General features: G+C 37.4%; 1 protein-coding gene across 4 annotated transcripts in view; it reads right to left on the reverse strand.

Annotated features, from left to right (window-relative positions):
• The window catches only part of PDE5A (phosphodiesterase 5A, cGMP-specific), a 71,848-nt gene that overhangs the window by 21,704 nt on the left and 26,237 nt on the right, over positions 1 to 23,907 (reverse strand). For all 4 annotated transcript variants that reach the window (XM_010575555.1, XM_010575558.1, XM_010575557.1 and 1 more), the window contains 6 exons: positions 14,203 to 14,274; positions 13,006 to 13,095; positions 11,636 to 11,773; positions 10,291 to 10,358; positions 8,014 to 8,122; positions 4,728 to 4,812 (listed from right to left, as the gene is read on the reverse strand). In XM_010575555.1, coding sequence (XP_010573857.1) covers positions 4,728 to 4,812; positions 8,014 to 8,122; positions 10,291 to 10,358; positions 11,636 to 11,773; positions 13,006 to 13,095; positions 14,203 to 14,274 — 562 coding nt within the window. The remainder of the gene's footprint in view (positions 1 to 4,727; positions 4,813 to 8,013; positions 8,123 to 10,290; positions 10,359 to 11,635; positions 11,774 to 13,005; positions 13,096 to 14,202; positions 14,275 to 23,907) is intronic.

Below are 23,907 nucleotides of genomic sequence, written 5' to 3' on the forward strand. Positions count from 1 at the left end.
ACAGAAATTAAAAGAAGTAATACAGAGAACTCCCAACATATCACCTATTGTATGAAACATCAAGAGAAAAATTAAGTCTAGGACAGTTTAGCCTACAGTATAAACTACCAATATACATATAAGTTACAAACAGGAGTGCTGTAGGATTTTCCCTGAAGTTTTTTAGAGTAATTGCACTGTATTATAGGATAAATGCTAAAATGTTATATATTACTAAGTAGACTCAAAAGTATTTATTAGGATTTGTAAAACAAAAATGTAGGGCTTTACAGACTTGATTATCTTGTGAAATTCTAGGGACGTTTTCATCCTAACTTTTATTATTAATAGCATTCTAGATTGATATAATCCCTAAAGACAATTTGTCCTTTGGAGGCTAATTAAATTTTTGTAACCATGCCAAAAGAACATTTATGAAAGTCAGAATGGTGGTACACAGAGTTTTCACTTCCTTGTTTGAGTCAGTACTGGAAATTTTTTAGAATAAATGAACTAAACAGAGAATACCCACGTTGAGGCTCAAAGCTTAAGTATACTTGCTGGTCCTGTGAGGATGTGATTGAATTACAGCCTGCTCCAAAGACTACTGAACTCACTGAAAAGCATCTTGCTGAATTCAGCTTGTTAGGTTCACACTTGTTGATAGTTGCATCTGTTTATCTTCTGTTAAGAACTTCCGAACTTTTCTGTGCACGTGCCATTGAAAGGTCTGACAGGTAACTTCTACCAAACCTCCCTGACACCATTCTAAGCAGAGGAAAATTCACACGTATACCTCACTTTAGTTTTACCTAGGGGATGGCAGTTTCTGCTAAGAAATCAGAATATTAATTAAAGCAGCTGCATTGTAAGTATATGTTGTCTTTGGCCAAAACTGCTTTGGGGGCGATTGTTGTCTTAAGTGAGTCCAAATGTTTTCTCACTCTCATGAGTGTGAGTACTAACAGTTTTGAGCATAAAAGCTAGCATTTTCCTGGCCAACTGCAAATAATTATCCCAGTAAAAATAATAGTTTCAAATTAAAAATTCTGAAAAAAAATTACCAAATGACAAACTTCATTTTCTATAAATTGCTATTGCATGCCAGTTTGTATACTTTATGTATTTTATGAAGAACACTTTGCAGCAGAAAAAGTGAAATATTAAATATGTATTTAACCAGCAAAAGAGAAGATAACTGTTTAGCATGGTGTTTCCAGAACACTCTTAATAATTCTTAGGTTTTCTTGCTTCAGTAGAGCTACTCCTAATTTACACAGGATATATGAACATAATCTGAATGTGTTACGCTTTGCCATCATAAGGTCAGGGAGGCTGGATTTCCTCTCTGCTTATGGGTAGGGAAGAAATTATAATGAATAGTATTTTACAGCCATGCCAACAGTGAACATAATCAGCAGCTACTGTAAGGTCTTGTCAGTGCTAAGAATTTTTTATATGAAAGTATTTTCAGCATTTTAGTACTTCATATTTACAGACTAAGAAAGCTCATTGAGGTTTTTAATTGAAAGGAAAAAGGTCTTTGAGGGAGCAAGTGTGCATCTTCCCTGTTGCAGTAGGTAGAAAACCTGAGGAAAAGAATGTAGCACACACATGCAAACTGTGTTTTTAGAAGAACATTGGCCTTGCACATAGAAGTTTTAATGTCTGGTGACAATGTAACACTGTCCTGTTTCCAAATGACATTCTGTTTGGGGAACTTATTTTAATATCAGAGTCTCCTCTGAAGAGATCAGTAAGAATATTGTACCTGTAGCTGTAAGCTGTTGTAACAGGTGTTGTGGTATCTGAATATTGCAAACAGGATTCTGAACCTTAATGGAATGAGATGACTAGATAGATGAATGATAGTAAAAATATATAATCCAGCAAATAAGGATTCACTAAGAACAAGATTAACTTTCCCTGGGAAAAAGAAGCTGACTTATAAAACTCTATAGGAAAATATCATGAAACTCACTTTTAGATCTCTGTTCAGTACTGTTTATGACATTATAATTATTTCCATAGCAACTGTGATGTAATGAAAACAAGATTAAGACTCAACAGTGAATAAGCCACAAAAGCAAATGAATTCTTAAAAGACACAGTATTTGGATGCACGTAAATGTCTCTTAAAAAATTAGAGAGCTGCAGTAAATATACTATGTAGTACTGTCCTGGTTTCAGCTGGGATAGAGTTAACTGTCTTCTAGTAGCTGGTACAGTGCTATGTTTTGAGTTCAGTATGAGAAGAATGTTGATAACGCTGATGTTTTCAGTTGTTGCTCAGTAGTGTTTAGACTATAGTCAAGGATTTTTCAGCTTCTCATGCCCAGCCAGGGCACAAGAAGTTGGGACAGGACAGAGCCAGGGCACCTGACCCAAACTGGCCAACAGTGTATTCCATACGATGGGACGTCCCATCTAGTTTAGGAACTGGGAAGGGGCGGGGAATCGCCGCTCGGGGACTGGCTGGGTGTCGGTCGGCGGGTGGTGAGCAATTGCCCTGCGCATCATTTGTACATTCCAGTCCTTTTATTACTACTGTTGTCATTTTATTAGTGTTATCATTATCATTATTAGTTTCTTCTTTTCTGTTCTATTAAACCGTTCTTATCTCAACCCGTGAGGTTTACTTCTCTTCCCGATTTTCTCCCCCATCCCACTGGATGGGGGGGGAGTGAGTGAGCGGCTGCGTGGTGCTTAGTTGCTGGCTGGGGTTAAACCACGACAAGTACTTAAGACTTTTAACTGTAACCTTTTTCAAAAGCTTCCCCAAAGCATTGAGGGGTCCATACATTACAACTAAAGGAACTCAAAAGTCTCTTAGTGGGACATAGTTATAAAACCACAGAAAGATTCTGTAAAGCTTTCACCACATACCTGAAAAATGCACAAGTCAGGAGAATAAAAAAGTTCTTTTCATCTTTCTTGCCAGTAAGGTTTGCTTGGTTTTGCTGTGGACAGTTTTTCCTACCCTACGCCCATCTGCACACCCCGCTTCCCAAATTCTGATTTTGGGTATAATAATCTTAAAAACAAAAAAGTAGACCTATAATAATAGTCTTACATAGGATATAGTATGCTAAAAGAACTTCTGGGTATTGTCCCAAAGACAACTTCTTGACCTTACCCTGTTAAAGACCTGAACATTAGGCAGGCTGTGAAACCTTAAAAAACTTCAAAGAACGTTTCCCAGTGAGAATTACTCAGATTTGAAAAACTCACCTAAATGGGTGGCCTGACTGAAACTTTTCAGTTTGAACTAACAATAGAAAAAAACTACTTGAGATCAGATGCACCTGTTTTATCAGTAGCTAACAGCATAGTGAAATATCTTTAATTAAAGCTCAACAGTTCAGTCTTCATCTTGGTCTTCTAGGGTCTGGTAGGATACTTAAAGCAATGAAAGAACTCTAAGAAGCTGACATCAAAAGAAATTTCAGGGAACTCCATTAGGTAAAGATAATGCTTCTCTTTCTGCTTCAGGAGTTGAAAAAAAAAGATCTGTCTTAATGAAAAAGGGACCTCGTATTTACTATATATATTCGGTTATGCAGTTTTGCCCTAATTCTGAAGGAAAATTATTTGAATACAATTAAAAAATGCATTCTTGCAACTCTTAACATTTACTTGCTAAATTTTGTAAAGCTGAGGAAGTTGGATTCATGCTGCTATCTAGGAATCAGTATATTTTGTGTTCTATTTGCCTGTGGAACTTACTGATGCCAGGAAAGCAGGCTGACACTCATTCTACTCTCCATGGGACAGGGAAGTCCTGGTAATTTCCAAAAGCATCATCATCCCTTTGTTTAAGGTGAATCTGAAACTCACTGAAAGACTTAAAGCTCATTAAGCTTATTCCCTGATCAGATTCTCAAAACTATTTAGGTGTATATCAATTTTTGAGGACCCAGACCACAGCCACCTCAGTATTTTTAGGGAACTAGAGATAACTAGGCTTCTAAGTTTCCATAAGCATCTAGGCCTATGAGGACCTATGTGATGTCTAATTACTTCTGAAAATGTTACCCCAGGAAACCAGTGGTACTATGGCCACTCTTTAAAATAGAAGAACAGTAGTTCTTGAAAAAGCAAAGGAGATGCTGCAGAGATAGTTACACTGGGTAGCTTTAGACACTTAAACTAGTGTCTTATGATAGGACTGTAGGCTCCCTGTGTAATCCACAGATAGAAGCAGGCACCTCCAAAGGGCAATTTGTAGCACCAAAATTGCACAGCAGCTAGCTTTCTTCTAATGTACAAATCTCTCTGTAGCTGAGTCTCATTTGAGGAAACTGTCAATGTCTGTGCAGCTCAGCTTGCCTTTCCACATGCCACTACTGTTGCCTAAAAGTCCACCACTACAGACAGCTCAGGCCTGAAGAGCTTATTTATTGATTTACATCTTCTCTTCCTTTCACTGGCTTGTAAAAGATCTACACAAGCAAGAGGGGTAACTAACTCTCTGAACAGGAAGCAATGAAAATAATTTTATTTACAGAAAATTTTCAAATGCAAAGAAGCTATAAAAATGGTGAAGTATCACAAGGGTCTTGTAGGTACTTTGGTAACTTACTAGGTAACCAATTTACAGTCAAGGTTGCGGTGGACTTACTAGTTGAAAACATGATAATTAATGGTCTTTTCTCCTGGGTTGAGATTCCATGTTGCTGAGATTTTACTATGGAGCACAGAAATATTTCTATGAAAGGTATAAAAATATTTTTTGTAAAGATACCTACCTATCACTTTATTCTTTTTCCCATTTTTTATTGGTGTACACAGCAAACTCTTTATGTGTTGACTTACATTTTCTGCATTGTCATTCTGTTAAACAAACAAAAAAATATAGTTACAATTTTAAAGAATAATGTTCAAGTGGCTGAAGTGAAAAAGCTGTAGAGCTGGGGTCTACAACTATTCTTTGCTTACATACTCTTTCAAAAACCAACCACGTCTTCAAATAGTTTGCACATCTTTGGCTGGACAGTATAATAAACACTGTATCTGACACAAGCTTTGGTGAACAATAATACAGGTAATGATAATCTTCATTCAGCAGGAGTTTACAGTGACTTGTGTAATTGTGCTAAAAATGTGCTGATGTTGTAACAGGTTCTTTCATTAGACGGTACCACTTCCATGAAAATGATAACTTTGCACCAAGACGAAGTGTTCCACTTAGTGCAGCTGAAAAGAGATCAGATGGGCTTTAGGACACCTTTTTACTCTCACCAGGACATGAGCTATAAAATGAACTGACGTCTCCCCTTTCCAACATATCCCCTCACTTGCAATGTGGCAATGTAAGGAACAGGTGTCATAAAACAAGAGTAACTACCTGACATTAAGCTAACAGTGCGTTTTGTGGCACTAAAGTTTTCGCAAACTTTTTTGGTTTGTTTGAGATGCCTTGATTAATCCACTAACGCAATGAAAGGGGGCTTAGTGGAGACCAAGTTATGATCCAAAGAATGACAGGTAGGAAAACTACCACCAACACGGTCAACATTCAGCAGTCTTCCAAAGACCTTTTATCATGTCTCATGCTCCAAGAGAAGGAAACTGAATTTATTTGGGAGGTGAAAGGGTGGAAGGGTGGAACAAAAAGACAATGCATCTTTTTCAAATACCTGTTGAGAAAAGGACGTAGTTCTCCTCTGACTGCTCCTGGAATAACATGGCAGTTGCTGAGAAGTACATTTGGTCCAATCTCTAATTGTATGCGACACAAAAAAATGGGTACACACTAATATTTCAGATCAAAAGGTTATTTGGGTTTTTTTTTTTACTATTGTTGCTCTGCTCTCTGGTGCTGTGCAAGGATTGTAGACAGTTTCTTTGCAGGCAAATGCACAAACACTATAATGCTTACAAGTGGCAATAGGAAATGTGATTCTTTAAAGAAAACATTAAAGGATTACATCATGCCAGATACTTTACATGACTCCAGGAACTTAAATACTACTACTTAATAGTAGCCCATTATCAAGAGTGTATATGGAATAACTGAAGACTAGGATTTGCTGTTTTCTGAACTGTGACATACCTGTGAAATCAGCTGTAAAAAAGGCTATAAGGATCAGCATCTCTCCCTAGACCTCTCCAGCAAGGGCAGCAGAGAAACGCAAAGTCAGGCTTGCATGAAAATTGGTTTATGGCTACCCTGAGCAGAACCTGCTGTTTCATCATAAAGTTCAGATGCATTGAAAGTCAAACTGGACTAGACTGGAGATAAGACCACAGTGCAGAATGCTTAATAAAAATGCCTGACCCAGTATTAAGGAACAGGAAGGAGATTAAGCAAAAACAGGCTTAAATGCCTTTAAGGAGTCTAGTAACTATTTGAACTTTGTCTCCACTGCGCTTTGTTGGTTCAGGAAAGAACACGTACAGATGACTGCTGAAGCTTAGCATTTAGCTTCTATACTGTCCTTGTAAGTGGCCTGAACCTGAGGCAGGCAACATCATGGCTCTTCCACGAATAAACCCAAGCTGTTGTTCTGCCTCATGTCACTACCTAGGTACGTGAGGCCACCAAAGCATTTAGAAAGCACAAAGTTATTTTCATAAGGTGAGTAAGCATACTGTTGAATGTCCACTAAAGAAAGAGGCAAGCCAAGGTTTCTAGGGCACTAGGTACACCTGGGATTTTCCTCATGTCAGGGTTCATCAGATTTCAAAACATTTAGCCTACAGCCCTGCCTTGAGACTGCTCCTACACAGGGGTGGAGATGCAGCCACTGTGTGTTGAAAAACATTATCCAAAATTCCTTCTGGCAGTACTACTATTTTCTTTTTATGAGTTTCTTTTACATGCATATGGTGTAAGTCATCTAGATTTCAGGGAAAAATGCAAAAGTATTCTAACCCTACTGACGAAATGAAAGGCCTGTTTCAGACAAACAGTTGTTTGGATCACCCTCGGGGTATTAATTTTATTTTAATATGACTTCAAAATAATCACCTTTATTGATTTAATACAGTATATCCGTCTGATTCTGGTTTTACTTCTACTCCTGCAGTTAAGATAGCTTTGGGCCCTGTACTGCAAAGTGGTGAGCACTCAATTCCTGTCTTGCTCCATCCTTCATAGAAACCCACTCCAGAACATCCATGAAACCTTGCACAGAGAAAAAGAGATGCAACACAGCTCCCCCTCCATGAGCCTGCCCCTTCTTTCCACTTACTGGAACAATCACATTGAACACTGTATTTTCTGACCTTTTCGTTGTGCATCTCAGAACAAAGAGTTTGGTAAAAAGCTATCTGCTGATCATAATAACTCCTCTCCCTCTTATTACCTTCTCTCTGAGCCCCTCTAGCCAACAGGCTTAAATATAATAAGAAGAGCAGACATCTTTCTAATTTCTGCATTGACAGGAAAATACAGAATTGCAAGTTTGCTTTTTGTTGATGACGACTGTAATCTGAGTCTTGCCAAGGGACTTTCACTCCTAACTCTCCAGTATCTGTGTGTTCAGTAGTACACCATACCACAAGCTCACACTTGAAGTGTGAAGCAAAAGCTCCCAAAGAAAAGTGAAGTTGTTCCTTCTCCAAAACAGCAAAGAACTAGCATCTATAACATTAATCTTTGCCAGAACAAGAACGGAAAGGAGAGGATAAAAGGGAAGGAACTTCTGAGAGCCTCCCAACGCTCACAGTAAACTATCAGGGATTACTGTGAAAACCTCGAACTGTTCTTCGCTTCAGTGTTTTCCATAGAACATATTGCAAGCTCTCCACATCGCACTATTTATCGACAAATTAATGTTAGGCTTTTTAAATAATGGCTGTAGAGATAAATCCCTTTCCTAGCCACCTGGCTCACTGTGGAGTATTGTACCTTTTCTTCACTGATAATGAATTTTATCGAGCAAACGTACCTTCCTTTGTGTTTGCGTAATTCTAACTGTGGCTGTTAAATTAATAGCAATAATAAGGGGAAAACAAAAAAAGGTTTGAAAGGTAAACATAAAAACATTCTCCATTTCTGAATTTCAAATCTAAGCTTATTTTACTTACTGTCCAGGGAAATCTTCTGTCTTTGCAGACATCTGGGATGTTAAGAGGCTCCATCGTATTCTTGACATACTGAGCATACATATAATTGATTTTGTTTGTATCATAGTCCCTGAAGGATACAACATTATTATTATGTGCTTAGTATGAAAATGGATCATTTCATTATGCAAAGCAGGTAATTGTAATATCTTTCCTGTATGAGGAAAGGATATAACCAATAGATATATAATGGAGTTGAGTTAAAATCCTGTATCCTAATCCAGCTGTCATCACAAAACTGCAGAGTGGATTGATATATACGTTCCACCATTTCTTTAATATTCAACAATGTTAACACTGAACACCAAACTTAAGAAATAAACAAATCAGTACAGTTTATGCAGATGAAGGATAAAGAATGAACAGCTGGGTTTATATTAAAATAAACAGAACTTTTTGAAAACAAACTCCATTCAGAGATCTGACACACTTGAAAAATTAATACTAGATGAAATTCACACATTCTTTAAACAGAGTGCAGCAGGTAACATTTGTGTATTTTCTGCTTCTAAGTTCATTTCAAATTTGTTCTAGAAGTAAAGGCACAATCAGTTGCATGGGGATTCTGTTACTGAAATAGAACTGTTTATTCCAAATCAGGACATAAAATGTCTTTACAAAATCAATCATATCCTACTTTTTTAGCCACGATGTATTTAATTAAGGCATTTCAATTCTCTTGGACCCTTTGCCTGCTTTGGAGGAGGACATATGTCCTAATAATAAACCTATTCCCATCAAGCTCCTGTAGTTTCCCTCTGACGTTTGACTTGACTTTAGTTATCCTTCTGGTGTAAGGATGTTCACAGTGCGAGAGGAAGGGAATTACTCTTTCATTATTTCATAAACTTAGTTTTATAAAAGGCAACGCCCCACAATTCTGAAAACCAGTCTGATTTGGGGTACTCTTCAGGGTCCTCAATTACATAATAAGCCTGAAATTTTACTATGTAAAGTAATACTTCCCATCTAATCCATGTCATTATATTTCTGCTATTGCCCAAAATTGTGCCCTTCAAGCATAGCAGAAGCTCTAACTCCAACAGTTGACTCATAGTACAGTCCTTGGTATATAATTGTGCTGTCTCACAAAGAAGATTCAGATATGCAATTAAGCCTCCAAGATTTCTTCCCTATCAGTTATGAGAGATAATTTACTGATGGCCCATGCAAGCAGTAAATTACATTTTGAGTCCATTAACTGGTAACCATGAAAGGGATAATGCATAGGAAGGGTAAATTCTCTTTACCATTCCCATAGTGTAGAAGAGGAAGTAAACAGAAACTTTCTTTTTCACCCTGTGATCTTACTAGCCTGTTGTACCTCTGTACTTTCTGGCTGTACATTGTCTGAAATACAGCTCAACAGTTTTCAGTTGCTCAAGCCACACACGTTGGACATAATTTTCTAATACATGGAATTAAATTTAATATAATAAATGTTCTCTGCAAAAATAGATCAAAGGGGTACAGAAATCCCCATATTCTCTCTGCATACTGTATCTGTAGTAGTGCCTTTTATATACAACTGTGTCTCACTCTTTTGGCATTATTTGAAACAACTGTTTTTGATGACAGAGAAAGGTAATGGAGACAGTAATTTTCAAACTTCAATACAGAGGTTCAGACTAAATTTGGAAACTATTTAATCTGGATATTTCAATTCAGCTATTTCTACATCTTTCCCTTCCTCCCAGATGAACTTCTTAATGGTTTCTCAAAGGTGACTGAAAGTTAGAACTTTAGGAATTTATTCTTGATGTAGTCAGTCATGTTCTTTGAGTCAGCTTCCCTATCTATGAAAAAAGAATAATGATTAAAATAATTGATTAAAATCATAAATAGTATTAGTATCTACTAATGTGGATATGTCTACTCTACAACATAGTCATCTACACAGATTTCTTGCAGATCAGTTTTAGAGCAGCCCACCAACTTAAATTTTTACTTCTCACATTTTGTACATTTCCATAGCTTAGCCTTGTGATGCAACTATGTACTTAGACCTGACAAAAGTGAAGAGATCAGGCTCTACTCTCCTATTCTGCTCAGTGTGACCTTTTTTAAAGCGATAGAGTTTGTCTATGTACATTTCAGGGCAAAACCTGCTCTATAAAAATAGCAGTAATACATGGTACCCAGTGGAAATAAGGTCTGTTACTAAGAAAAAAAATACTAAAAGCATCTTTTCTTCAGCGTTCTCCTGGGATGACCAAAAGTTTGAATTTATTGTTTTACCTCTTCAGATTTTCAGCTGAATCTTCTAATTCCTCAGATTCCATGTGAAACACACTAGAAAATGAATCCTGGAATACCGAGAGGATATTTTAATATATAGGTGTATCAGGTTGTCATAAGTTAGAATAGCAGTATTCATGAAAAGCTTGTTGCAGTTATCAAAACCTATTCTGTAATAAAGACAAGTGTAAAATTATTTAACTTCATTTCACATCTAGCAGTAAGTGTATAGGATCCTACCACAAAAATATCTTTTGATACAATTTTAAATACCATTGAAGTGTCTTGATTCTCTGCTGATCACTCTGAGAAGAAATCCCAGTATTTACAAGCTGTGCCAAATTTATCTGTCTTCTTTATTTTAACATTCATCCAATTCTAGACCTGCTTTGCTTGGACAGGTGAGGACATCAAAACCTTTTAAATGTATTGACTGATCTCTGTGTTGCTTTTCACGCAGCTTTTTTTAACAGTTGAGAAGCCTAAATGTAGAGAGAAATTAGATTCTCTCTGTACTAAAGATTCAAACTACAGACTGCAAACTAGGTGCTGGAATTTATCTAACTTGCAAGGACAGTGTGAATCTGTGAATACAAAAATTATGTAAATTCCTCTTCTGTATTCTTGTGTGCAGGAGTGACTCTTCTAAATACAGTGAGAGATGGGATTGTGGCAGATGATCGCAAGTGCTGTGTGTTATTTCTGTGCTACAGAACCTGGAAATGCTTCCTTACTTCCAGATCTTAGTACACGCATATCTGTAACGAGTAGTGAAGGTAAAACTAGCAATGCCAGTACAAGACTGAGGCGTGCAACATAGTATCCCGCTCCTTGTTCTGCAGCCTATTTTCAATAGGAAGGAAATACAGGTGGGCAGACTGGAAAGGAGTTGTGCTTTGCTTCAGTGAGCCAGGGTCTTGGGACAGGCCATGATTCTGTTTAGGTACCTTATTTAGATACTCCTTGCTTAGATACACGCACAGGAAGCAAAGGCCACTTTGTTTTTCTCCCAGCCTTCTCCTTTTTCTGTCCTACATCAGTAGCCAAGAAAATGAGTTACAAAAGAGTTCAATATTCAAGATCTATGCTATAGGAGATAGCTTAGAGCCATAGTTTATCAACAGGTAATGCAAAATGGCTGCCTAAAATGGCAGTCTGGCCTACACAAAGACTGAAGCCTCCCAAGTCAACACCTAACCTGACTAGATGCTGTAAAAGAAAAGGCAGAGGACAAAAAGGCGACCAAATATACTATGGGTTTGAAACACTTGTGTCAGAATGGAGAGAAGCCCACACTGCTCCCAGGGAACAAACACTTCTGCCTTTAGACAAAAAACATACTCACAGTACAGTCTTCATCCACTATGAAGATGGTACACCTCTGCACTTGCATGAAGGATATTATAGTGGCAGCGATCTTCTTCAGAATTACTTCCAAAGACTGCTGCTCTTCAAAGATCAGGCTGGCAAGATCAAGAAGCACCTGGGGAAAAGGTATTTTGTGAAGTTTTGACTAATTGTGATTTAAGCAGTAATTATCATTACTACTGTCTTTGATTCTTCTCCTTTTCCCTGAATCAAGGAAGTCAACATGTATATCTGTGACCAAAATTAAGTTTGGGCTTTCACACAGACTGCAAGGTCGCAGTAAATAATAGCCAGTTTGGCACTTTTGATTGAGAAATAAATAGCATAGTTAGCTGTCTGATGGTTTTGGTCAGAGAGACAGAATAGATCTAGGCATTAACAGTTCATCAAATGAAACCTGAGAAATCCAGACCACACACAGTTATTTGTCCTTAGGAAACCTAATAGTTTCCTATGGCTCATGTGTGCACTCTAAAAACAGTGATATTTACACTTCTTAAGACTTTTGAACACAATTATTATCTGTTGCAATTTTAACAGATCCTAATGAACTCATTTGGTGAAAACAACATTTAGATACAGTCTGCTGTATTTCAGAGCTGCTGCTGAAGGACTTAGCTGCTCAGATGTGCTCATATTATATTCCTTTTTCCTCACAAGAAGCATGGAGCCAATTTGAAAAGATTATCCACATTTGTACCAATTTATAAACACTGATAATCACTTGGAAACTGAGACCTACCAGAAAAATTTTAAAACTGCTGCCTAGTTGTTTCTCCAAAACCTTTTCATACTGTATATGGCAGACATATCCATCCGTAAAGGCCATGGTATTAATAACCCATCAGTTATAAAGATGGCTGCAGAATACAGTTACATTAATCAGAAGGAAATCCAGTTTTCCATCTGATCATTACTGAAAATATGGTTAGTGACTATTTATAGTTGTAGTGGAATAAAAGAGCAATCTGTATAACTTCTACTGTTCTGTAGGGATAATTCTCTCTGAAATTTCTGCAGTATGTACACCTCTGGTTGTGTAATATGTACAGTGATCCACAGGCTAACTTCAGGCAATATCGAGTATATTGTCATGGAATGAATTTTCTGACATGTAGCTTTACCTTCTTCCCCTCGATAGTCCACTTCTCGCAGCCCAAGCTGGAATGTGCCCAGCTACTTCTCAGTGCAGTTAGTTGGAACTTTATCAGAGATACACAGCATTCAATTACAGTAATTAAAAATAGCCAAGGAATAACTACCATATGAGAAATATCAGGAGCAAGCACTGATTACTAGCTAACCATCGTAATTTCTGTATTCTTGGGACAAACCTGTTGATCGTACCTGATTACGCCTGTTCTCAAGCAAAGATGTCTCATACAATTGAGCGTTGTGAAGAACAATTCCACAAAATGCCAAATACGCAGCAAAATCCTGAAGACAAATGGACATCAACACCTCATGAAGATGTCTCACAGCATCTTAACTGTATTCAAAGATAAGCTACTGCAATTTTCTGTTTTCACTTTGAAGTATTAATTGATATTTTTAAGATATTTTTGGCAACCACACATTCAAGGGGGTTTTTTTTCCATTACTCATAATTTGTTATTTCCTCAAGAATCTCTTCTCCCTTTTTTAAACTAATGATCTTCACAGTTTATCCTGGTAAAAGTAGGATTGATATAAGAAGCAGCTCAGAGGAATCAACTCATTTTACAGGAATGCATATTTTATCTACAAAAACTGACTGCAGACAATCAGCCTCTCTTATTTGGGGGAATTCAATCTCTTGGAAAGCAGAAATAAAATTCTGCTAACATAGCAAACCCGGAAATTTTTCCCCTTTCAGAATGGGATTAATTCTGATATCCTGCAGATACTCAGTATGCATTTTGTTTTAAAGGGAAAGTTTTCAAAGTGAAAGGGTGAATTCCGATTTTTCATTGCTGAGGGTTAAGTCAACTTCTCCAGCCTGCGTGCAGCTTGTTTTTTGCAATACCAATCTGAATGTGAAGCCTGGAAATGTTTGGAAAGCAACTGCAGTGTGAGAATTAGGAATCAAGATGCTGTCTGCTCTACTGATTGTCTCATACATTGTTCATAATTTATCCAAAGCTTTTTCTCATCCTGCAATTGCTATATTGAGAAGTGATACAGAATCTAAAAAAGAATCACTACACAAATTCTACATTCAAAGTATGTTTGTTGGGGATGATGGGAGAGTTAAAACCAATTAATAAAAAAGGATGTCTATTAAAAGTTATCAAACTGTTTTACAAGGCATTTCAGTAGAGTAAGCCTGTGTTTCAGAGGTGTATGAGAGATACCATGCTGATCCAGAAATTAAACTATTTCACATCCACATATCTCACGGCTTCATGAAGAAAGAAATCTGCAGTATTACCAGGAATCTTTACTTTTTTAGAGGTGTTTAATTTTTAATAACTTTAAAATTTCTGATCAGCATGCAAAGTAATCACTACCCATCCCCCATTCCCCTGTGAAAATAGAAGAGATATAAATGTCCAGCTTTTATACCTTTTCATCTTGTTCAGTGAAAGTGCCACCAATTCCAGATTTCTTATTGATTGCTTGAGCCACACCAACAACCTAGTGTATTCAAAATGGAGTAATTAGATAATTTTTAGGAGTCTGTCATTGGATTCTATTTCTAGACATATTTATAGACCATAATATATGATCATTACAGATATTAATTTGGTTGACCTTTGGATAACAGAAGATATCTAAGCCTGTTTTTTCCTAATTTATTCATATGACAAATAGCTGAGCATGAACCTGAAATATAAAAAAAAAAAAAAAAGTGGCATGAGTCCTTGCTGCCCTTAGGAAGACGGGCTAATTTGATCCAAAATTGATTGCATAAATTGGAACAATCATCTCCCAGAAGGACAACAGTTCCCTCTTCTGCAGTCATAAGCCAGGCCACACAACAGCTCGCTCTAAGGTTCATCTGCTTGTGTGTGCAGAAAATACCCTTCCTGCTAGCTCTGACAAGATTTCCAAAACATAGCCTCCTTTCCAGATCTAGAGTTAGGCTACAGTGATCTTTTTACATTTTGTATCTCTCTGAATCTGACCAGATTAATTTTCATCTGCTGAAAAATAGCATACAAAGGTTGCGTTCCTGCCAGATTCAAGTTTGTTACTCAAATTTAGTAGGTTATTAAAGGTAGGCTTTTACTAAAACCACATTAAACCAACACTGAGAAGAGATACTTTGTTATGCTTCAGCTGGTAGTTAGACTGTCCTTCTTGCCAAGATGTGCTGATATCTCGCCATTTTTAATTACTTTCCCAATGGAGCAACTCAGAAGGTAGGGCAGAATCCTGGTTTACAGGTAAAGAAGTTAAGCAAAGGGTAAAAAGTCATTCACAGGTCCTGAGGACTTCTGCGATGGACCTAAGAAGCAAACCCCTATGGCCTGATCAACATTAAAGGCTTTCTGTTAAGTAGTTCTTTCTGCTCTTGGCACATGGCTTAAGTCCTAGCTTTCAGATGGACTATTAAGATCACCAGCCAAGAGGCTTCATAAGTTAAGGCCGCCCACCTAAGTAAATCAGTGCACAGATAGTAACAAGGAGGGTTTACCTGAACTAGAAAAAAACCTACTATGATTTATGAAATAAAGACATCAACAGACCAGCTCCATTTACTTTGTTGGCTCGTCTCCTTTTGGATTTAAGTGGAAGAAAATGGAATCCGTGTAACAATAAACCAAGCCAGATTACACATCTAGTTTTATTCTTACAAAGTTCTGTCTAAATTATGTTAAATTTCAGATGATGCTCTTTTAGCGTAGAAATAATCCGTGGTGAAATTTGATTTCAAGTTTCTGGACATAATTCCATGAATTGGGAGATTCAAACATGATTTCTTACAAAATAGAAAACAGTCCCTTTAAGGACAGTCAATTAAAGTCCAAACTGCTGGTGCTTTTGTAACTTTCTACATAGAGGATAGTTAGCCAATAAACATGATTTCTTGATAAAGGATGTTGGTTTAGATTTTAAAAAAATGTAAAATGAACATGAGAGAACAACACAGCTGTTTAAGTGTGATGCTTCTGTTACTGCCAGTCTTTGTGGAGTTCAATTCTGCATACTGGTAAGAGCTTCCTAGGAAACCAATGTGCACTGCAAACAGCAGAACTCCTTACAAAAATGAAAGTGGAATTCAGATCTTGGCTTAGTACTGATTTCAGTTTCTAATGCAGGCTCTAACTCTGACATCTGGGGAGAAATGAAATTGGGTGGTTGCTTTGGACTTACTCTTAGATACTCAACATAGATGTCTTCTCTGGTAACTTGGAACTGTTTTTCCGAGCCCAAGGAAAACAAGACAATTTAAAGAGACCTTCATACAAGTCAGTATGAACAGAAAGTGAGCATTTCTTTAAAAAATTAATTCACTGGAATAGTATTTCTGTAGATTCCCCACTGCAGTTATTCAAGCTGTGTACTGGCGGTGACCATTCTGTCCTGTAAACTAGTGTAAACTTCTCCTGGATTCTGCACTTATCCTTGTACTTCCGTTCTACTCTTCTGAGTCATAAATTAACCATGAAATTTCACAGCACAGTAAAACTGGAAGGCCATCAGAAGGAGACACAGGTTAATTTCAGTTGAGATACTTCTGACTTTCACTGTCAATAAGGTGAAAATGAGAGGTTTTCTAATTCAAATATTTTGTCATTCCATTAAAAAAGGTCATTTTTATTATTATACTACACATTATTAATGCACACTCTTTCTTTACTAAATCAAATTGTTACTATAATAGACATTTTTCTCTGATGCATAAACATTTCCAAGATTATAGGATTTCAAGGCCTTAGCCTTTCCCTAAAATAATTCAGTATGTTTCCACTCCTTTTGAGACTTTGCAAATTATTACTAATCTGACTTTAGGCTTAAAAGAATTGGAGAAAGTATAGTTTCCTTATTTGTGAAGTAAAAAAAAAAAAGTTCTGACTGTTAGTGAGTAATGACAGGTTTCTGTAACTGATATCAAGAGTGGGAGCTATAAGGTGGTGAACCTAATGCTGTTTATCAGGATGGATGAGAAAGGTACCAAAGGAGATGACCTTCTGAGGAAGGTGCCAAGTGGAGGGTGGGGACAATTATGTCTGAGCTGTTACTTATATTGGTACCCAGAAATGAAGCCTGCAGTTTATGGTATCATGCTGAATAGCTGCTAGCAGCACCTGGAATGGATTTAGGTTAAGAGAGAGCTGAAAGAGAGGAGTAGTGCCAGAGCAAGAGGTAGGAGAGGGAAGCTGGAAACTGGGAGGAGCTGAAAGTCACTCAATAAAACCCTGCACTTCCTTACAGTTAAGATTGCCCATCTGTCTAACTGGCTGGATCTCACCTTCTGCTAAACCCAATAAATCTGCTGTGCAGTAAGCTCAGAGGCTAGAATGTGCTAGCACAGATGAAGCCCACCTAGCTGAGTACAGTAACATGAAAGAGTATGTGGTAAGAAGCCATAAAGTATATGCACAGCTTTTGATTCTTTTCAGATTTTTTGGCATGCTTGCAATAAATAATTGACAAAGCTGCAAAGAACTTCCTTTGTTTGAGATCCAAGTAGTACAAGACCAGTGCAAGGTGTTAATGATGATATTTTTCTCATCTTGCTTTTTGGGGAAAAACAATATCAGAAGAAAACTGTGGTGTGCATGTTTAAAAAGTTGTACTTAACTGTTAACGATTAAGTTTATAATTGCTAAACTGATGGAAGGCTTACAGTTTTATTTTTGTAATGGAAAAGAAGACAATTTACTATCTCTCAGCCTAGCCTTCCCAAAATACTGATGTTACAAATAAGGTCATTGTTCTGCAGCATGAATCACTGCCAACTGTGGGCTCAAAAATGTCTGTCTGAAATAAAGCTTAACTGTGAGCTCCATTCCATACAACCCAGTTTTTCCCACAGTCAACCTCTCATTTACTTTAGTGAGGAATATTTCTTATCTAGTGAACTTTCTTACTGTAATAACAATGTACAACTAGCCTTATATACTTCTATAACAGACTTAGAATAGTAAACAAACCCTTTAACCAGTCAATGTGCTTTTATGTTAACCTACATGTGCAGAGATTAATGGTTAGGCCTCTTCTCATACCACTGTCTTCTGTGGATATTTATTTAATTTATTTTATTTTTTTCAGTTTTGATCCAGCATGAGCTAAGACAACTTTAATGAGGTCAGAGGCTTTTTAAGGCATCCAGAAGGTGAGTACTTTCATCTTGTGTAAACACATCCCCTCCATGAAAGGAAAGTCTGTGGTACTTAAAAAAGTTATAAGAAAACAGTAAAAGGACCATATTAATATAGCAAAAAGACTATTTTTAGGCTCCCTTTACTAGCACTGCAGGTTTCTGATACATTAAAAAAAGCATGTGTTCCAACAGAAATGGTCATTTTTAGATCTTTGTTAAGATCTTTCAGTAAAAGGTTTTAACTGACGAGGGAGGGAGTAATGAGGAGAATAAACCTGCTAAAAATTCACGGTCACGTTGATGATGATAAAAAATTTGTGCAGATGCAAACTTCTTTGTTTTTGTTGTTGTTGTTTCAGTGGCATTCTAAGCTTTTAAAGACAACTTTGTAGTATGTGCTATTTTTTTTTTTTTCACGCAAAATAGTTTTAAAAATTAAACTGGTCCAAATTCTCGCCTCATTTATATCAGTACAGATTCCAGTGAACTTCACTAGATCTTGTAGAATGTGGTGTAAAGACAGTAATGAGAAAAACCTCAGATGGATATTATTTAGCCGTTGGAATCTTGCCTGCAACCAGGTAATTAGGAGATGTAGGAAACTCAAGAGGGTCTGTTCCTGTTACTAAAGTAATTATGTAATTGGGACAAAAGTAAATCATGTGGTAGCATTTTAGGCCATGGAGAACATATGCCTGCATTCTAGAGAATACTAAGCACAGCGAAACCCAAAGCCTTATTTTTAAAACTTACTATAAACAAATCTGAAATAACAATAGGCCTGATCTGTGATCTCCAGCTGTGAGTTACGTTCGCACCAGCAGAGAAATTGAATCAAAGGTGATTAACTGGTCTGAGCTCAGCTATACAGAAAACTTATTCAGATAACAGGTACATGAAAAGTGTGAAATCTTTGTGGCAATACACAAGACATATCTGAGATAAAGCTTATTCTCTGTAAAGCTTGGAGAATATCATAAGAAAAATGACAGTCCACTCAAACACTTGCTGATGAAAGCACTGTTCCAGTCTAACAAAAAGGTGGCTTTTAAGTTACTTCAGCATAATATTTTGTGTCTTTAATTCTCTAACAGGCAGACACCAAGTGAACTTTTTTGAAAGTTGAGTCCTGTAGCAATGAAGCAAAGATATGTATGTTTGATTTCTTGTCATTCTCCTACTATGCCTACAGAATTATCCTGTATATTTATTGGTCACCCAAGACAAAACTAGTAGGAAAGAAAGGGGTTTAAAACAGCTATGAAAGGGAATGACCACTGGAAAAGCTTAAGGTAGTACTCTGGACTGAAGAAAACCAAGACTAAGGGAGAGAAAAGACTGAAGTAATTAGTATCTGCTTATACTTTGATACATGTGAGTTTATGGCCTAATCCCTAAAGTAACCAGTGAGCTCCTGAGTGCTACACACTTTTTTCCATGAGCTTTACCCCCAGACCAACTAGGTAGGTGGGATTATAGAGCAATGTATATCTACAGTAGTCATGCAGTTCCTAACAAAAGCCTTCATCCAGGCTGGCTGTATTGAAAGTATGTAAGGGGTGGGCAGAAAGAACAAGCTGTATGTTACCATAGTGGTCCAGCTTTCTTTAAAGTCAGTCGGAAAAACTCCCCTTAGATTAGAAACCATGTACTTTGTTATTTTCCATTCAGGTGACATAAGATAGACATACATACACCAAGAAGACAAAAAGCAGTTTTGATGATGGAATTGTTCTCTTATTTTCAGTCCTCAAAAGGGTGGAAAAAACCCCTCCCTCCAACAATTACTGAGTCAATATCCACACCTATCCACATCACATCTCAACACAGCTTTCCTAATTGTATTCTTGCTGGCAACACAGGTAATCTCCCAGTGCTGCTACTTGTTCTGTAACCTTTCATCTCGATCTGTACCAGTTATCCCATTTAGTGAAGCCTGATTCACATTACAAGGAGAGATTTCTTCTAATTATCAGAGAGCTTTATTTTTGCTACTTTCTTGCAATAGCTGACTCCTGCCTCTAAAAGTAGCAGGTTACCTAGAGTATTTCCCAGTAGATGATGACTGATGACTTCAGTGCTGACGGCTGTGCTCTGAATTTTATCTGGATTGTTTCATGCTGCAATTTTTTGCGCATTAAGATTACAGGTCTAACTGTGAAAGCTGCTCCAGCTCTACAGTACTCTACAGGCAGCTAGTGCCCTTTTTAGTTGGTTCTTACTTCAGTTGACTTAAAAATATAATATAATTTTGCTTCCTAAGAAGATAATTTTTTTTTTTTCACTTTGCTGGCACCTAAAGAAAAATGACATTAAGCCAAAGAATGGTAACAGGAAGAGGGAAACTCAACTTTTGTCTCATTTTAAAGATGGGAACATAGCCACTTGAGAAGACAGACTAAGTGGTTTTAACCTTACTTTGCTGTCCTGGTCTTGTAGAGGTTTTATTCAGGCTTATAAAATTATCCTGCAGGGACAGAACTGTATTTGCAGACTTTGATTTTTAATCAACAAGACTTTCACATCCTCTTCTATCATTCATGCCAGCAGTAGTCTGCATGATTTCCAGCAGTGTAGCTACTATAATACATATCAGCATAAGCTGATGTCGTGGTTTAACCCCAGCCAGCAGCTAAGCACCACGCAGCCGCTCACTCACTGCCCCCCCATCCAGTGGGATGGGGGAGAAAATCGGGAAAAGTAAAACTCGTGGGTTGAGATAAGAACGGTTTAATAGAACAGAAAAGAAGAAACTAATAATGATAATGATAACACTAATAAAATGACAACAGTAGTAATAAAAGGATTGAAATGTACAAATGATGCGCAGGGCAATTGCTCACCCCCCGCCGACCGACACCCAGCCAGTCCCCGAGCGGCGATTCCCTGCCCCCGCCTTCCCAGTTCCTAAACTAGATGGGACGTCCCATGGTATGGAATACACCGTCGGCCAGTTTGGGTCAGGTGCCCTGGTTGGGCATGAGAAGCTGAAAAATCCTTGACTATAGTCTAAACACTACTGAGCAACAACTGAAAACATCAGCGTTATCAACATTCTTCTCATACTGAACTCAAAACATAGCACTGTACCAGCTACTAGGAAGACAGTTAACTCTATCCCAGCTGAAACCAGGACAGCTGAAAATCCACCCAAAAAGCAAATTACTGATCTCCATAATCCTGCAGCGAGACTGCTGCTGGAACTTGAGTTTGTTTAAAGTTAGCTTGCCTAGATCTACGCTATACTGCAGTGACTGTGATGTATTATTATACCTGAAGTGTTCACTGTGGGAGAAAATAACTTCGCTGGCTAACAGTAACATGCCTGGTCACATTTTATACAATAAAATTCAACAGGATATTTTCAAAGGCTGTTGTAGCACTCCTTATTTGTTGGGAAGAGCTTCCCAGTGACAGGAGATAGGGCAAAGTAAACAATAAACTAAATTGGAGTGAGCATTGCCGGAATAAAACATGTCCCTAGCCACTTAGTAGGAAGTTCAATCTTATGTACTCAGAGCCTGGGAGATAGGTCTCAGTTAATTCAGCTAAAAGTTCCCAGATGAGAAAATCCTGCAGATTTTAGTAAAAATTAAAGTGAAATAGAATTTTATGGAAATTATTTTGCACAGCTGAAAGAAAAAAAATGCAGAAATAACAAAAAATTATGTTGTCCCTGTAGATGTTCCACAGCAGCTGTGATGACTCTTTGTATCAGAGACCATCCATTCTACAGATATTCCAAACCAGTTAGCTGTACTGAGTCTTGCATCAGTTCTGTGTAACTTCGCAAATTGGTTTAAGCTGAGGACTTCCATTCCCTATTCAGTTCGGTCAAATTTTGTCAAAATGACTGTTTGTTTACAAACGTCTACAAAACCAGATGGAGAAATTTGGGATGACAATTATTTGCAACAGCTTCCATAGTCCTTTTTCTGGGTCTCTGAATCCAAGACCAAACAAAATCAGAAGAAAGTGCTACTGCATTTACTGACTTTATTACAGGACCTCTAGAAGGCACATCAGTACCATCTGAAGCTTTTGAAAAATTAAAGATTTAAAGACACACCAGGAATGAAAAGCTGCTTTTTGAGATACACAATGCTGAACTGCCACAACCTTAGGTCTTCTGCCAGTAGTGGGAAAACCCTGATTTCTGTATTAGCACTGAAATGGTTAGCATTAATAGCTACAGCTAAAGCCTGTGGCCAGCAATACCAGTTTCCTCTTGCAAAAGAAATAACCATGGTAACTCTGTGGTACAAGCTGGCTAATACTAACTTTTCATTGGTGGCTTTTGTACTACTGAGGATAAAAATTCAGTCTGTTTTGACGTGTTCTCGGATACATGTTGATAATCCACGTAGCAAGTCTTACATACTGATGCCTAGATAACTTTATACAGTTATCTGCTCTTACAGAAGAATCACCAGAAGATAAAATCTTTCAGGATCAAAATGGAATCTTTGCTATGGCTTCACATTCACCTTATGACAAATTTAAATGGAGGAATAGATGATTAAATTATTTGACTTAGAACCATTTTGTTTTTCTTTTAAAGTAGAATACAATTCAGGTTACTCAAGGCCTTTCTTCCTCCTTGTTTTCTTTGATGGTGATAACCAGGAAATTATACAGCCTTGCATGCCAGAAAGCATCATGTAGCAATACTTTTGTCATATGATGGGATGGGAAGAATTTCTGTTTAGTATTAGAGATTGTGCAGCAGGGGTTTACAGATATCAGAACTTTGTTCAAAGCCCCTGAAGTCACATCAAAGCTTGGTCAGTTTGCATTTGTAATTTTTCATGGGAAAATGAGAACTCTTCATAAAGCTAGCACTATACAACCCTCTATGATCTGATCTTAAAGGACATTATCAGCATAATTTTCTGCATCTGAAATGCAATGTTTCTGTGGCATTTCTGTCAGCAAGAATAGGTTGAGTAGGGGATTGAGAAAAGTTCTTTTGCTGTTAAGTGAATGTAATTCCATTCTTCATGTGCATCTGTGCAGGTGTAAAGTCCTCTTATTGCACTGCTCTTTTCTCATTGTTACTAGTTCCTGGGTCCTTTTTATGAGCTCTTCCGTGAACCAAACTGTTTTCTTCTTTTCATCTATGGAATTTCTTACTAGCTGTTATTTTTAAGTGAGACTTTGGTTTCTCACATGCCTCATGGAAATATAGGCAAATGTGAAAAACATCTACTGGAAAAATCTCCATACTTCAGCAGGCCCAGAGGATTTAATAATCAGCATGAGATTTTGTTCCTCTCCATTACTGACTCTTTTGTTTTAAAAAAATAGTACTAATGCTAAACAAACAAACAGAAAACCCCAGTTGCTTCTCTTTCTCAGTGTTTATTTTTGGATGTCTTCCAGAATCATCTTTTGACTGTGGCTGCTGACATCCTGGGCTAAGGCAGCATTCACTAGCCTCAATATTACTAGAGGGCCTTTGGGGAATTTTTTTTTTTTTTTTTTTTTTTTTTTAAATAGAGAGGAGCCAGTAGAGCCAGTACTTTGGTTTTGGTTTTGGGTTGTTTTTTTTTTTAAACAGAAAAGCAGAATGCAAATGGCAAATTAAGGACTGATTCATTGACTCCAACATCTGTCCAGAAACATGTCAGCCATGTGTTATGGTGAGAGGATGAAAAACCTTCTGGCAGAGACTTTAAAATCAGAAAAAAATTAAAAGTGCTGTCCTTTCATGTAAGAAATCTTATAGTTTAGCCCCTTCAAATTATTGCATATGAGTGGAGTGTAACATTCTCCTCAGCTTCAGGTTGGCTGAACTTTTCCAAATAAACAAATTGGTGCTTCATTTCCACTTGCTGATGCACTTAGGAGTAGAAAGCTAGCTGAAGATACGGCCAATTGCAGGTTTATTCAGCCTGTAAGTCATGGTGTATTGGACCAACAGACTACAGCTCTTATTCCTTCCTCCACCTACCATCAGGACCCAGTGAGAAGTAAGCACTTCCACGCTCCCTCGG

Source organism: Haliaeetus leucocephalus, unplaced genomic scaffold (assembly GCF_000737465.1).
Source record: "Haliaeetus leucocephalus isolate CR32 unplaced genomic scaffold, Haliaeetus_leucocephalus-4.0 Scaffold484, whole genome shotgun sequence".
NCBI classification, from domain to species: domain Eukaryota; kingdom Metazoa; phylum Chordata; class Aves; order Accipitriformes; family Accipitridae; genus Haliaeetus; species Haliaeetus leucocephalus.